General features: G+C 47.5%; 1 protein-coding gene across 4 annotated transcripts in view; it reads left to right on the forward strand.

Moving 5' to 3' along the window:
- Positions 1–2,373: 2,373 nt before the first annotated feature.
- ZNF532 (zinc finger protein 532) overlaps positions 2,374–16,025 on the forward strand; it is a gene marked incomplete at its 5' end in the record, with an annotated part of 63,748 nt that continues 50,096 nt past the window's right edge. For 3 of the 4 annotated variants that reach the window (XM_079728719.1, XM_079728720.1, XM_079728721.1), the window contains one exon: positions 2,389–4,734. In XM_079728719.1, coding sequence (XP_079584845.1) covers positions 2,389–4,734 — 2,346 coding nt within the window. Of the gene's footprint in view, positions 4,735–16,025 lie in introns of all 4 variants that reach the window. The other variant, XM_079728718.1, reaches the window with a different exon arrangement.

Raw genomic sequence — 16,025 nt, forward strand, 5'->3', positions numbered from 1 at the left:
CTCTTCGTTGCGGTGTGCGGGCTTCTCATCGTGGTGGCTTCTCTTGTTGCGGAGCATGGGCTCTAGGCGCACGGGCTTCAGTAGTTGTGGCACGTGGGCTCAGTAGTTGTGGCGCACGGGCTTAGTTGCTCTGTGGCATGTGGGATCTTCTTGGACCAGGGCTCAAACCCGTGTCCCCTGCATTGGCAGGCGGATTCTTAACCACTGTGCCACCAGGGAAACCCTGGAAAGTGATTTATTCTTCAGCTCCTATTGAGCCATAAGTGTTTGTTTCATCTTCAACAGTAGTTTTTCCCAACGAAATTCTTTGAAGTGTTTGGATGTGTCCCAGAGTGGGTGAATATGCTGAGGTTGTCTTAGCAGCTGATGATGGATTTATGGTTAATGTGAATTTTCACGGGTATGTTTATTGTTGCCTGAGTAGAAATGCTACTGTGATCCTCATAGTTATTTTTATTAGGAATGCATGATTTTTTACAGATTGTACAAGAAAAAAATCATCTTTCGTAAAATATGAAAGGCAACTTCTCAGTGATTTAAAGCAGACTTAAAGGAGGAATGATGTAGTAAATATTGACAAGGAAAGAGTCTAGGTGCCTACAAGTCACTTAGGCCGATTCTTCCATTGAAAGTTGCCTAAGGTCAGTGGTGATCCCTGTTTCTTCCGACGTTGATTGTTGCTCGATTCCCCTCTCTTCTTCCCTTCGCTCCTTCGCTTTCTTTCTCTCCCTCTCCTTCCCTTTCCAGTTTTTCATTCTCCCTCTTCCCTTTCCTTCTTTCCTTCTCTTCCTGGCCGCCAGCCTCCACAGCAGAAGGAAGGAACAGGCCTGGAGAGATCCCCTTACTTCCTGAGGGTCTCAGAGGCAGTGAGTTGTCGGCAGAGCAGGGCCAGGGCCTGTTCTTATTGTAGGTCCTGTGTTCTGGTCCCTGACTTGTGTCCTGTTGGTTATTTGGCATTTATGGTGCAAAGGCATGTGGGACATTGCCTGTCTTCAGGCACCTGACCAGGCCAGTGGGTAAGAAGAGACAAGTCACACACTGTAATACATACAGAGCGTAATCGGATCATAAGATGGAGTGCTCTGGGGGTTCAGGGAGGAGGAAGAGCTCCCCTACCGTGGAAGGGCCCCTTGTAAAGGCCCCAGTCAGTCTGTGTATTTATATATCCTTCATCTTTAGTAACTGCTGTGACTGTCCATTTTCCTAAAACTCTACATCCTACTACCATCCAGGGCTTCGTACACATTAATGCAAGCCCTTCTTTTTTTTTTTTGCGGTATGTGGGCCTCTCACTGTTGTGGCCTCTCCCGTTGCGGAGCACAGGCTCCGGACGCGCAGGCTCAGCGGCCATGGCTCACGGGCCCAGCCGCTCCGCGGCATGTGGGATCCTCCCGGACCGGGGCACGAACCCACGTCCCCTGCATTGGCAGGCGGACTCTCAACCACTGCGCCACCAGGGAAGCCCCATTGCAAACACTTCTTCATAGACTGTTGTCCACCCTGATCTAGCCTGGCTGCCAAAGAGAGGGCCTTCCTCCCCCAGGCTCTGTCACGTCCTTGGGTCCATGTTGTCACGTGCTGGGAGTGATTTCATGGAAGGCCTTTCTCAGCTGCCACAGCCATTTGCAAGACTGTGCTGGCTGAGTAGTGATTAGGAAACAGCTGTGCGTTCCCTTAACCAGCGAAACCACTGGACCAGGGAGGGAGATGGAAGGGACACCACACTTTTCTGCCTGGAGAGTGTTTTTTTCCCCTAACATAATGGAGGGAATTAAGAGTAAGTAAAAACTGATGGAATGAGCTCCTGGGGGATTTTTGAAAATCTCAGACGGAACTTCATTAGCAGTAGACAGCCTGTGCTGGGTTGGGATGCTCACTTCTGCGGACGAATTGAAATCTGTAATTGGGTTTTTGCCTGTAATATATTGCTTTTAATGTGATATCCCAAATCTGATGGTGACTGTGTTAGCAGTAATTTTGCCAGTAGAATTAAATGCTGTCAAGATCAAGATATGTTTGGAAGTAGTTTTTTGTGAAAATGGTGAGGTGAATCCAATGATAAATAACATTTTCTAGTCGTTACACCAGAACCTGCTCTTCGTGTTGTAATAGTTTTGATGAGCTTGTTAGAGAGGCTCCACGCTGGCAGTGCTGCACGGCATTTTGGAGGAATCACTTCAAAGCTGTAATCATCAGGGCTTTATACCTGTTTTCCGGACGCTTGCTCACTTTGGCTCAGTGTCCTGACATCATAATAAGTGCAGTTGGCAACCCACTCTTTCGTGGCAGTCATCACTGTTCGTGTAAGTCCCACAGGGATGTTTATCTGCATGTTCCTTGCTGATGGAATTATTTTCTGTTCGTTTAACAGAACATCTGATCAAATTCATGACCATGGGGGATATGAAGACCCCAGACTTTGATGACCTCCTGGCAGCATTTGACATCCCAGATATGGTCGATCCCAAAGCAGCTATTGAGTCTGGACACGACGACCAGGAAGGCCACATCAAGCAGAACGCCCACGCGGAGGACGACTCCCACACGCCGTCCTCCTCTGACGTTGGCGTCAGCGTTATTGTGAAGAACGTTCGGAACATCGACTCCTCCGAGGGCGCAGAGAAGGACGGCCACAACCCCACCGGCAACGGCCTGCACAACGGGTTTCTCTCGGCGTCTTCTCTGGACACTTACAGTAAAGACGGATCGAAGTCCTTGAAAGGAGACGTGCCTACCTCAGAGGTGACTTTAAAAGACTCCGCTTTCAGCCAGTTCAGCCCCATCTCCAGTGCTGAAGAGTTTGACGACGATGAGAAGATAGAGGTGGACGACCCCCCGGACAAAGAGGACGTGCGCTCGGGTTTCAGATCGAACGTGTTGACAGGGTCGGTTCCCCAGCAGGACTATGACAAACTGAAGGCACTCGGGGGAGAAGGCTTAAGCAAAACTGGCATCTCTACGTCAGGCAATCTAGAGAAAAACAAAGTTGTCAAGAGAGAAACAGAAACGAATTCTATAAATCTGAGTGTTTATGAACCTTTCAAAGTCAGAAAAATGGAGGATAAACTGAAGGAAAACTCCGAAAAGGTGCTTGAAAACAGGGTGCACGAGGGCAAGCTGAGCTCGGAGAAGAACGACGCCTCCCTCGGCGGTGCGGTGCCCTCGAGGACCAAGCCATCCTCCAAGCTTTCTTCCTGCATCGCTGCGATTGCGGCTCTTAGTGCAAAAAAGGCAGCTTCCGACTCCACTAAAGAACCAGTGACCAACTCCCGGGAGGCCTCTCCGTTACCAAAAGAAGTAAATGATAGCCCTAGAGCCATTGAAAAGTCTCCGGAATCCCAGAGTCTCATCGATGGGACAAAAAAAGCATCCCTCAAGCAGCCGGATAGTCCCAGAAGCATTTCCAGTGAGAACAGTAGCAAGGGATCGCCATCCTCTCCTGCAGGGTCAACACCAGCAATTCCCAAAGTCCGCATAAAAACCATCAAGACGTCTTCTGGGGAAATCAAGAGAACAGTGACGAGGGTGTTGCCTGAAGTCGATCTCGATGCCGGAAAAAAGCCTTCTGAGCAGACGGGGTCCATGGTGGCGTCCGTGACGTCGCTGCTGTCGTCTCCGACCTCAGCCGCCGTCCTTTCCTCCCCGCCCAGGGCGCCTCTGCAATCGGCGGTCGTTACCAATGCAGTGGCCCCCGCCGAGCTGACCCCCAAACAGGTCACCATCAAGCCTGTGGCGACTGCCTTCCTCCCGGTGTCGGCCGTGAAGACGGCCGGGTCTCAAGTCATTAATCTGAAGCTCGCCAATAACACGACGGTCAAAGCCACAGTCATATCTGCTGCTTCCGTGCAGAGCGCCAGCAGTGCCATCATTAAAGCCGCCAACGCCATCCAGCAGCAAACTGTCGTGGTGCCGGCCTCCAGCTTGGCCAACGCCAAACTCGTGCCAAAGACTGTGCACCTTGCCAACCTTAACCTTCTGCCTCAGGGCGCCCAGGCCACCTCCGAGCTCCGCCAGGTGCTCACCAAACCTCAGCAGCAAATAAAGCAGGCAATAATCAATGCCGCGGCCTCACAGCCACCCAAGAAGGTGTCGCGGGTCCAGGTGGTGTCCTCCCTGCAGAGTTCTGTGGTGGAAGCTTTCAACAAGGTGCTGAGCAGCGTCAACCCAGTCCCAGTTTACATCCCCAACCTTAGTCCTCCTGCGAACGCGGGCATCACGTTACCGACCCGCGGCTACAAGTGCTTGGAGTGCGGGGACTCTTTCGCCCTCGAGAAGAGCCTGACCCAACACTACGACAGGCGCAGCGTGCGCATCGAAGTAACGTGCAACCACTGCACCAAGAACCTCGTGTTTTACAACAAGTGCAGTCTCCTGTCCCATGCCCGCGGGCACAAGGAGAAGGGAGTGGTGATGCAGTGTTCGCACTTGATCTTGAAGCCAGTCCCAGCAGATCAGATGATTGTTTCTCCATCAAGCAATACTCCTGCTTCATCTTCCGCCCTCCCGAGCTCCTCGGGAGCCGGCACACACACTGTAACAAAAATTCAGTCTGGCATAACCGGGACAGTCATATCAGCCCCTTCCAGCACACCCATCATTCCAGCTATGCCTCTGGATGAAGACCCATCCAAGCTCTGTAGGCATAGTCTGAAATGTTTGGAGTGTAATGAAGTTTTCCAGGATGAGACGTCGCTGGCCACTCATTTCCAGCAGGCTGCAGATACAAGTGGACAAGTAGGGTATCATTTCCATTTCGGGATCTCGGTGATGAATCTGTAGACAAGAGTGCTGTATACCATGCCGTTGATTTTAGGGGCGGGAGCTCAGTTAAATGGGGGGATGTGTGTGTGTATTTGTGTACACACGCTCACACGTGAGAGAGGATTGTTTTCATAGAGCAATGTTGAAATATGAATCTTGTTTAAAAATCAGTTTTTTTGAAGATGATTCTTTTAGACAGTTAGAAACTGTGTACTAGTTGGGTCATGGCACCTTAGATTTAGGGTACATAAAGGAGTTTTTAATTGTTGGGTGATTGGAATTTATGTTGTAAGTCTGAGCTCTAGCAAGTGATAGTATAGACCCATTGGATTAAGTGTTCAAGTCAGGCTGCATCACCAGTGTTCCTGAGTCATTTATTAGCAACCATAGTGGGGTTTAAAAATTTCCTGTTGTTGTTTATAATTATTGTCTTTTACAGTTAAACACACCCAGTTGATACCCACTTTTCAGGAGTGCCTGCTTACTTAAGGTGTTGGTCTGGTATATTCAGTACTATTCTCCACTGCAGTGAATTTAAGCTTCTAACGGAAAACCCATCCATTTAAATAGAATACCTTTGAGTTTGTTTGTGGCATTTTTTTTTTTTTCTTTTTTGGGCCACGTTGGTTCTTCGCTGCGGTGGCTTCTCTTCTTGCAGAGCACAGGCCCTAGAGTGCGCGGGCTTCAGTAGTTGCGGCGCATGGGCTCAGTCGTTGTGGCGCGTGGGCTCTAGGGCGCAGGCTCAGTAGTCGTGGCGCACGGGCTTAGTTGCTCTGTGGCATGTGGGATGTTCCCGAACCAGGGATTGAACCCGTGTCCCCTGCCTTGGCAGGTAGATTCTTAACCACTGTGCCACCAGGGAAATCCCTTGTTTGTGGCATTTGGGGTTTGTTTTTTTGTGGTGAAGTGTAGGTTGGTGTTGGTGAGGTGTATTTCACAGTGCACGTCAGTCAGCAGTTTTACCTCTGCCGTTTGCTTCTCTCCATGAGGCAACTTCTGGGCAATAGATAAATGTGTTTTACAGATATATGGAAGTAACTGGGCATGTTGAGTGAAACTAATTCAAGCTAGAGAGACCATATGATTTATTGTGCAAACCAGGAAACTTGTGATATTGGAAGGGGCGCTAGTTTGAGCTGATATACTCTGGCTCAAACTTCTGTTTTTGAAGACCCAGTGATAAACTGATCTTTCCCTTCTTTGCCTCCACTATCTTGTGACAAGGAGCTTTATGCTGTGGTTCAGACGTCTGGTACCGTCACCGTGATCAGCTCCCCGAGGGCAACTGCTGAGTTAAGTTCTTTGTAGGATTTGAGTTTGGGGAACAAAAGATCAAGAATACCTCAGTGACTTTTCCTCTGGACATTCAGTTGAGTGGAAATGGAGACGATAAAGAGTTTCAAGAACATTCTTGCATCGAGAACACTGGATGTTACCTGTTTCATTGGCTCTCACAGTAAAGTGCTCAGGTGGCTAAGCTGGTTCAAGAAGAAGCGATTGATGCAGCCCCCCAAGCGCGTCCTGGTGACAGGGCTTGGGTTCTGTCTGGGCTCCTCTTGCCTGGTCACCACTTCATCAAAGGGGCAGTCTTTCTTTCTGTCTTAAAAGGATGCAGTAAAAAAAGCAAAAGCCGTTTCCGTAGTTCTCTCTGTTCTGCTGGTATTTTGTGCAGGTGGTGGAGTATGTCCCGGCTCGCGTGTGCTGGTCCGTATTGGCATGTGGAGCTGCCTTGAGAGATGTCTGTTCCCTTGGGGACCCTTTCTTCCCTGTTTTCCCCTCATTTTTGTTCTCTGTTAACCATTTAGGCTCATCAGCCGAACTGGGGTCAAATAGGGAAGCGCTTTCCCTCAGGGAAAGAGATTGCCGTCTCTTCTTGTGTTGGGTGGTTGCTTTGCCCTGACTCTGTATTCTGCTGGGACAGGTGTGTAGCGCAGCTCCCGTTTCCCCTGGAGCACCGCGGGGTGCGTCAGGGCAGAATATATGTTAACTCCAGGGCCAGGTAATACGAGGCCGGACAGTCACCCCGTTCTGCTTCCTTCCTCTGACTCTGCCGAGCTGGGGTTCCACTCAGCCCACCTGAGAAGAGCATTTCTGTCGAGTGAGCTTCAGCTGCCGCCCGAGCCAGCCACCGCCTGGCTGGCAGCACCGGCACACCCCGTGGCACCTCTCCCGCTCCTGGTGCCCCTGCTTTCACCCAAACCGTGCCCTTCACCACGGTATCCCCTCCACAGCTTGCCACTCTTCTCAGGCTCAGCCGGGGGCTCTGCGCGCCCAGGGGCAGCCTGATCTCTCACCCGGCCGCCCAGCCTGCGCCCCTGGGTGCGGGGCGGCTGCCCCTTGTTCAGCCTCCTTGACACCCTCCTCGAGTCTCTCCTGCAGCCCAGGAGGCCCGTGGCATCCGTGCAGCTCCTGCTGTCCCAGCCTCAAGTGTAGCGGGAGCTCGGGTGGTCCCCACCTGTGGGTGGTCCCTGGCGCGGCATCAGGTACCCATGGCGATGGGAGGCTGGGGCTGAAGACAGGAAGGACGCGAGAGAAAAGAGAAGAATTCTTCGTTTCGTCTTCTCCAGTTTGCCATTCACACGACCGCTGGCCAGTTTACAGTTCGTGAACTTACATTTAAGTGTGGGGGAAAAGCCCACCTTTATAAACTGTTTCCTCTCTGACAAGGGCACTTAGGACACTTAGTTCAACTTCTCGGTTTTGTAAGAAGATCTAAGGGCGCCTCAAGCACAGTCTTTCCCTGAGCGCCTTCTTTCCGTCTTACCTTCCGTGTCTCCGTTGGCCTCCCCATTCCTGGTGACTCGTGGGTGAACTGCAGGCAGTGAGCAGGCTGCCTCACTGCCCGAGGGTGGGGACCGTTACAGGGTCGGCCGCGGGCCCGCAGCTGCCCGTTTTCTTTTCTGGCTCTTCTCAGGTCTGCCCGGGCCGGGCTTCCCTACGTCTGCACGTAGGCTTCGAGAGTCACGTACAACAGCTTCCTGTACTGACCCGAGCTGGCGTTGATTCTGGAGGCTAAAGGGTGTGACCTCAGGGCCCTGGCAAGACTAACCGGCCCACGGGCCCTTGCTCCGTGCCTTTCCGCGTGTGAGTTGACCAGACCTAGAGAGAGGTGTGCCGGTTCACTGGCAGCGGGGATATGCCTTCCTCCTTTCCTCCCTCCCTCCCTCCCGTCAGGGATATTCCTCCCTTCCTTTGTCCTGCCCACCTTCTACTTATGATTGCCAAGGTAGTTTAAAAATTTTACGTGATAATGCTGAAAGTATTCCGTGCTAATTAATGCCTTGAGTCTTCTCAGATCATCCCATTTTCAAATTAAACCTTTTATTTTGAGGTAATTGTAGATTCAGGTAAGAAATAATACAGAGGGAGCCTGTGTACCCTTTACGCAGTTTCCCCCACTGGTAACATCTTGCAAAACTATTAAACAGTATCATATCCAGGCTGTTGGCACTGATGCTACAATACGTAGAGCCTTTCCACGACCATAGGGATCCCTCATATTGCCTTCTTAGAGCCCCAGTCACCTCCCTCCCACCCCTGCATCCCTCTTCACCCCTAGGAGCCACTAATCTCTTCTCCTTTCTATAATCTTGTCATTTCAGGAATGTTATATAAATGGAGTCATACGTATGTAGCCTTTGAGACTGGCTTTTTTCCACTCAGCGTAATTCCCTGGAGATTCATCCAGGCTGTTGGATGTATCACTAGTTTGTTCCCAGTTTGGGGCTATTATGAATAAAGCTGCCACAAACATTTGTCTGCAGGTTTTTGTGGGAACGTAAGTTTTCCTTTCTCAGGGATAAATCCTTTTGTGTGCCGGGTTGTATGGTAGTTGCATATTTATATTCTTAAGAAATTCTTTTCCACAGCGGCTGTACAATTTTAAATCTCAAGAGCAATGTATGAGTGATGTAGTTTCTCCACATCCTCACCGACATTTGGTGGTGGCATCATTTTGTATTTTAGCCATCCGGATAGGTGTGTAGTGATATCTTGTGGTTTTAATTTGTGTTTCCTCCATAGCTAATAATGTTGAATATCTTTTTGTGTTTATTTGCCATCTGCATATCCTTTTTGGTGAAATGTCTCTTCTTTTGTCCATTTTCTAATTAGTTATTTTGTTTGTGTTTACTGTTGAGTGTTAAGAGTTCTTGATATATTTTAGATACTGGTCCTTTGTCGGTATGTGGTTGCAAGTCTTTTCTCCCAGTCTGTGGCTTGTCTTTTCATCTTATTAGGCTTTGGCAGAATAAATGTTTTTAATTTTGATGAAGTCCCATTTATCAGTTTTCTCTGTTACGGCTTGTGCTTTTGGTGTCAGGTCTAAGAACGCTTTGCTGTAGATCCTGAGAACCTTCTTTTATGTTTTTTTTCTAAAAAAATTTTAGTTTTATGATTTACGTTTAAGTCTGTGATCCGTTTTGGGTTAATTTTTGTATAATGTGTGAGACTTTGATGGAGATTTCTTCTTCCCCATGCATGTCCTTTTTCTCCAGTACCACTTGTCAAGAAGGCTGTCTTTCCTCCATTGAATTGCCTTTGCAGTTTGTCAGACATCAGCTGGCATATTTGTGGAGCCATTTCTGGGATTCTGGTGGACTGACTCCTCCAACTTTATTCTTTCCTCTCAAAATCGTATTTTAGCTATTCTGGTTATTTTGCCTTTCCATATATATTTTAGAATAGTCTTGTCTATATCTACAAAAAAATTCTTGTTGGGATTTTGATAGGAATTATGTTAAACCTGTATATCAATTTGGGGAGAACTCTTTTCTTTATTATGTTGAGTCTTTCAGTCCATGAACAAAGAATGTCTCTCCATTTATTTAGATCTTCTTTGATTTATCATTTTGTAGTTTTTTTCATACAAGTCTTATACATGTTTTGTTTGCTAGCTTTCCTTCTTTCTTTACATGTTTTGTTGGTGCTCCCCCTACCCCCTGCCCTCCCCCTTCCATGTGGGCAAGTGGAAATGGTATTATATTTTTCAGTGTTCACATGTTCGTTGCTAATATATGGAAACACAATTAATTTTTGTGTATTTATCATGTATCCCTTGTCTTTGTTAAACTCGTTATTGGATTTAGGGTATTTTTTGGGGGGAAGATTATATTGATTATTTTTCAGATATTGAACCAGCCTTGCATCTCTGGGATGAATCCCACTTGATCAAGGTGTGTAATTCTTTTTATATATTGTGAATTATATTTGCTAATATTTTGTTAGTATTTTGCATCTGTATTCATATAGGAAGGGACTTATAATTGGTGTTAGATTTTCTTTAAATATTTGATAGAATTCTTCAGTGAAACCATCTGGGCCTGGAGATTTCTTTTTTGGGATTTTTTGTTAAACACCCTCTGGGCTGGTAGAGGGACTCATTATCACTTGGTAGGGATGAAACTCCCACTTCTCTGCTGCCTTCTCTGATACCATCTGGGTGAGGGTATTAGGACACCTTATTACAGCCTCAGGAGCAGAGGTCTGGGCTCCACTTGGACTTGGCGTGCTATGGGTGAGGCCACAGTGCTTCCTGGGGTGTTTGGCTGGAGTACAGCAGTAATTGTGTCTTTTGCTAGGCTTCCCCTTTCCGGATCCTTTGGCTAGAGATAGCAGGCTTTTGTTGGGGATTTTTTTGTCTGTGCCCATTGGCGTTTCTGGGTTCCCCGTTTCCTCAGCTCCAAATCTGGGATCCGTGAGGCAAAAAGAACCCCAGAGAACTCATCACTAGGGACCTGAGGTGCCTAGCCATCCTGCCTTCTCTCTGCCTTTCAGAGTCTCATTATGTTTGTTGTGTATGTAATGCCCAGGAGTATTAGTTGTACTTAGTGGAAGGAATACAGAGAGGTACTTCTATTCCATTTCCCTTGAAGTGGAAGTTTCACTCTATCTTTTCAAATACAGCTGTTTTGTCTTCCAGGAGAGAGTGTGTAGTTATATCATTGGGCTCTGCCTGAGGCCTCCGGCCTGTGATTCTCAGTCGCTTTTTGGGGTCAGGCTTCCTGGGAGGACAGCATTCCACTTGACTCTGGACTCCTCTCCTCTTTGAGCCTGAGGCATGTCCCCTGCTCAGTGAGGTCACCTCTATCTTGGCCTGTCTGTGACAGCTGTCAGGAGTGAGCATCTCTTCTTCTCCCTTTCATATGTGTTGAACCCAGCCTCTTAAGACCTCAGCCTTTCTCTTGAGAATGACTTCTTGGTTTAGTGCAGGCACCATCTCCCTTCTCTTTTTATCTTTCATTTTCTCCCCATTTATATTTTTACCCCTGTTTATGGTTTGAAAACATCCTTTTCCAAGTTGGTCCAGGGGTGCTTGTTTGAACCCAGTAAAGGATTTCTTTTTCTTTTGACACCAGCTGTGGCTGTCTGTGCAAAACCTCCTCTCACCATCACCCCGTACATATGTGTTCAGGCTCTGGAGGTTTTGCCAGCATGTCATGGGGTAAAGTAAGGTTTTGGTGGCATTTGCTGAATTCTGCCTTGTCAGTTACTCCTTCTCTAAAGATAGTCTGTGGACAGTCTACACAAGGTGATGATTGACTCAGAGACTCAGAGTGCTGCTTTATCATTAGCTGGCCCTGTGCTCCGCAACCCCCCATGCAGGTCTCTGTGGAGAGCTGGATGGGAATCTGTGGTTTAGCGGGAAGCCCTCTTCACCCTGCATCCCCCGAGCCTGAATCCGAGCCAGGACCCCAGGCATGCTCGGGCCCAGGTTAGTCTGCCCTGCCTGCATCTGCTTACCCTGCCGAGGAGCAAGCCCCGAGGAGTGGGGGGTGTGATGGAGCATCGGGTGGATCATGCCCTTCCCAGCCGCACTGAACCAAGCGGTACAATAAAAATGGAGCACATGGGGCTTCCCTGGTGGCGCAGTGGTTGAGAGTCCGCCTGCCGATGCAGGGGACACGGGTTCGTGCCCCGGTCCGGGAAGATCCCACGTGCCGCGGAGTGGCTGGGCCCGTGAGTTATGGCCGCTGAGCCTGCGCGTCCGGAGCCTGTGCTCCGCAGCGGGAGAGGCCACTACAGTGAGAGGCCCGAGTACCGCAAAACAAAACAAAACAAAAACGGAGCACATGGACATCGACTTCTAACAGCGGTAAAACTGCCCTGGTTGGCGGTGTATATTCCACCCTATCCCATTAATAATTCCTGCCTTGGGGCACACTGAGAAAAGGAGTGGGTGGGGGGGCTAGAGAAGTTTCCCTCCTCTCCGTGAAGTAGTGAAGAGCTGACAACCGTAGTTTTAATAATTGAAAATTAAACTTATTAGACTGTTGCTTCACCTCTTGGTAAAACCACAACTAAACTTAGCCAAGTACAGACTGGAAGTGCATATTATAACCTCCGAATTGGTAAAATCAGTTTTCTTCCCGTAGGATCTGTATCAGCCGTAGAATCAGGATGTCATAGGTCCTTTGCTCATCTCTTTTATTTTACAGTGGAAGAGACAAATGCCCAGTCAGTGGCCAGCTCAGAACCTGAGGCACGATTTCTGTATTGCTAGTTACTCTTTCCAGTTGGTGATGCTGGTAACCTAAGATGTAGAAGCATAGAACTTTACCGTTGCAGGGACCATAGGAGTCTTCTGAGAATGGACCCTGGGGTTACATTCAGATTAGCTTCAAGGGTGCAGGTGAAGGTGACTTATCTGCAACGGTCCTTATTTTGGGGGGTTGCTGATTCAGTTTAGGTTCAGGGAGTTGATGGGCATCATTACTAGAACATACCAGGTGTATCAAATTATCCCGAGCAGCCTCCCCCAGGTCCCATTTCTAGACGTATTCTGCTCCAGCGGCTGCTTCTGGAGGCCATGGGGCCGCCTCAGGTCCCGCGCCCACCCCAAACACCATTACTAGCTTGGTTTTGGGCCCTGCTGTCCTGAATGTTTACTATTAATTTCGGTCAGGCTAGTCCTGTCCCAGTTGATATTTTGATGTTATCAACTCTTAATTTATCTGTCTTCTTGAGCGATTGTCATCTGAGTGGATTATATGTGTGGACCATACTGCTTTCTGCGAATTTGCTCATTTCACTGTCAACTTTTATTAGGGATTTTTAGTGCAGAATGATATGAGGACAAAACCAGCACCAACAGCTAGCATTGGGAACAGTGGTATATACAGTTATTTCTGCTATAATGCTTGCTTTGTGTTACTTCCATTTAACTGAGATCTGAAATGGCAGTGCTTTGTCTGTGTTCTCATTGTGAAATTGGGTGAAAGTGAGAGCCAGAAAACAAACTGGTATACTTTTATTATTATTATTATTATTTGGTAATTATACTGTAGATGGAAAATTACAAAACTGCTGTTAATGAGGCAGAAACAGTGTACTTAGCATCTGGGCTGACTGTTAAGTTGACAGTGTTTTGACCTCTGGATCAGTGGGTTTCATGCTGTCGCAGGCTTTTGGTCTGTTTGAAATTTAAGCATAAGTAGATGCTATATTTACTCACATTTCCCTAGCCTTCCTCATCTTTTCCCTTGCTACTTTTCTCCCTAAAACATGAGTTGAAACACATAGAATTATTTTCCTTGTTACCCAGATAATTCCTCCTGTATACAAAGAGGGTGCCGAGCCCTAGGGCTATCTGAATCCTTACCAGGGCCCCAGTGTACCCCGTTCCCCCTTCCTCACAGCCTGCGTTGGAGGCCTAGCCTTCACTTTCTGTGCCAGGATTGGGCAGAGAAGGGTGCAATACAGGTAGCTGTCAAGTATGAGTGTGATTACTTTTCAGCTTTATTTTCAGCTCTCGCATGTTACCTGAGTATTGAAAAATAATATTTTACTTTAAAAAGTAGCAGTTCTCTGAGCAAATGAGTCTGCCCCAGACTAGAAGTTAGCCGCTTATTACCTAAGTACTGCAAACGTTTTCCATTTTCAGATGACATAAGTAAACTGTCAAAAGACACGTGAGACCATTTAAGTGCGTTTTATTATACTGTTTTCTGTTCAGAAGGCAGGTACTGGCATGTTAAACTGCTTTATCCTGTCGAAAGTAGCCTCAACTTGTACAGTAGAGCGTTAGAGTTTTAAGATACATTTTTGTTTCTTTGATTTAAAGTAACGAAAAAAGGACAGTCAGATTCTTGTAGACCACAGAGAAATCCTGGCCTGCCCCCATCCTCAGATGCATTTCCCCGAATCCAGAGAACGTGTGTCCTTACCGTGAGTTCCCAGTATCCCAGAGAAGCTAATGGCATCTGCTCCTCTGTGCTGTGAAGATCCGTCACCGTTGTCTCAGGAAGCAGAGAGGACACATTATCTGAAACGGGGGCGGTGGATAAAACCGGAGGGAGAACAATTAGGTAAACCCTAAAACTATTGCTAGCACACAAGTATCCAGGAGGAGAACGTCTGCAGTCCAGACAGCTCGCTTGTTCTCAAGATGGAATGGAGTGGGAACAGGTAAACGGAAACGTGGGAGTCAGCACAGAGGATGCGCACAAATACATCCGCACCCGTGTGTGCGAACTAAAGAGCAGAGCTTAATCTGCTGTGACTTCCCAGGGACTGAATTCCCCCGTTGCAGCCATACGGGAGCACTGTGATCTGGGGCTGTAGCCCACTCTGGCTCCCACCCTCGCCCCTACTTCTTTCTGTACCTACAGTGGGTGAGGCGCCTCAGCCCATGGAAGTGGCTGAGCGCAGACTCCTGTAGCTCATCAGTGGTGGAGGGGACCGGGAGGGCAGAGGCTGCCGCCTGCCCTCACCGAGCCCTGGGGCCACAAGGAGCGCCCCGCTGCGCAGTGCAGCGTGATGGGAAGGCGTCCCCTCTCCAAGGACTGGTGCGAGAGAGGTCGCTCTTGAAAGGTTGGTAATTAGGTGACCTTGTTACTCTAAAGCATTTTTCATAGTCTTTGCAGTCAGACGTTTCTATCGTAAAGAGCACTTTAATTAGCAAAACCTCTTCTTGAATAATTTTGATACTTATTTTAGTTGACCTGCTAGTAACAGAGCCCTTTCACCCACCAACCGGTCCATAACTATTTTTATAGTTACGCGTGTTAACAAACATACAGGCATCCCGTAGGGGAGCGTGTTTAAGTAATTCATTGTGAATTTTATGTGTGTCGTGAAGGGTGTTTGTTAACATGTCTTGATGAGAGATCATGTGAAACTTCTCTTCAGATTTTAGGGAGCACATACTTTGTCTCCTTTCTAGATCTCCTGTTTTATTCTTGTTGTTATGTCTCCATATAATAAAAGTGGTAGAACCACATCACTCCCCCAGAAGGAGAAGCTGCGGAGGTGGGTGGGGGGTGGCCTGTAACCCTGACAGCGGTCCTCTGCCTTTCACATGCATTTGCCCGGTGGTGGATGGGGGGTGGCATTTTTGCTTGTTTATTCCTTGTGACCCCCACCCTACTCCTCCCTTGGCCTTGGAATTAATTATTCAGAGCCCAGTTCAAATCCCGGTTCTTCCACCTCATGGCTGTGAGGCCTTGGCAGGTTTCTTAACTTCTCTAAACCTCATTTCCTCATCTGTAAACTGGAGATGATAATATCCACTTCATAGGCTATTATGAGAATCAGATGAGGTGATGTATCGAAGTTTATCTGTTTAAAGGACCTAGTTCACCACTTGGCTTAGAGTGGAATGGGCTCAATACATATGATAAACATTAAATGTTTTGACTTGAGTGTAGAAAACACTGGTTTTATTCCTGAGTAAGTGCAAGACATTCCGAGATGTCTGTGGAAATTCAGACATTATCATTCACCGCCTGGGATGAATGACGGTGTGGTAAAAGCGAATAGAAGACCTTCGTTCAAAGAAACAGACTACCTGTGATAATGTAGATGTCACCAGGATCTTATAATTAATGCATCTGTTGATTGGTTTTCATTGCCGTGGCTTGTTTTAACCTTTGGAATATGTGTTATTCGAAAAGGAATGCTATTTTTAAATGCTGCCTAACCTCATCATAGCTGCCTGTAATGTTCTTATTTTGTGACTGCAATAAACATTTTATGGGATAAAATTTGTATTTTAGTCCTTTCAGGAGAGAACCAAGAAAGAGTTTTCAAGTGAGTTTCTGATTTTTCTTAGTTCAGGTTCCTCAGAAGTTTAAACCTTAATTTGTTTGATGCAATAGCTGAAAGAAAAAGTCTTTTGAAAATGTCTTAATTTGTTGTCAGTACAAAAGATTGTTTCAATTTTAGCTGGGGTCTATATTTTGAGGCTTTCTTTAACAGACTTTAAGAAAAATTACACATTTTACAAGGTAGTAGTAGATACTTGTTGCACGAATGTCCAGATAGTA

This window comes from Hyperoodon ampullatus, assembly GCF_949752795.1.
Source record: "Hyperoodon ampullatus genome assembly, contig: scaffold_643, whole genome shotgun sequence".
NCBI classification, from domain to species: Eukaryota; Metazoa; Chordata; class Mammalia; order Artiodactyla; family Ziphiidae; genus Hyperoodon; species Hyperoodon ampullatus.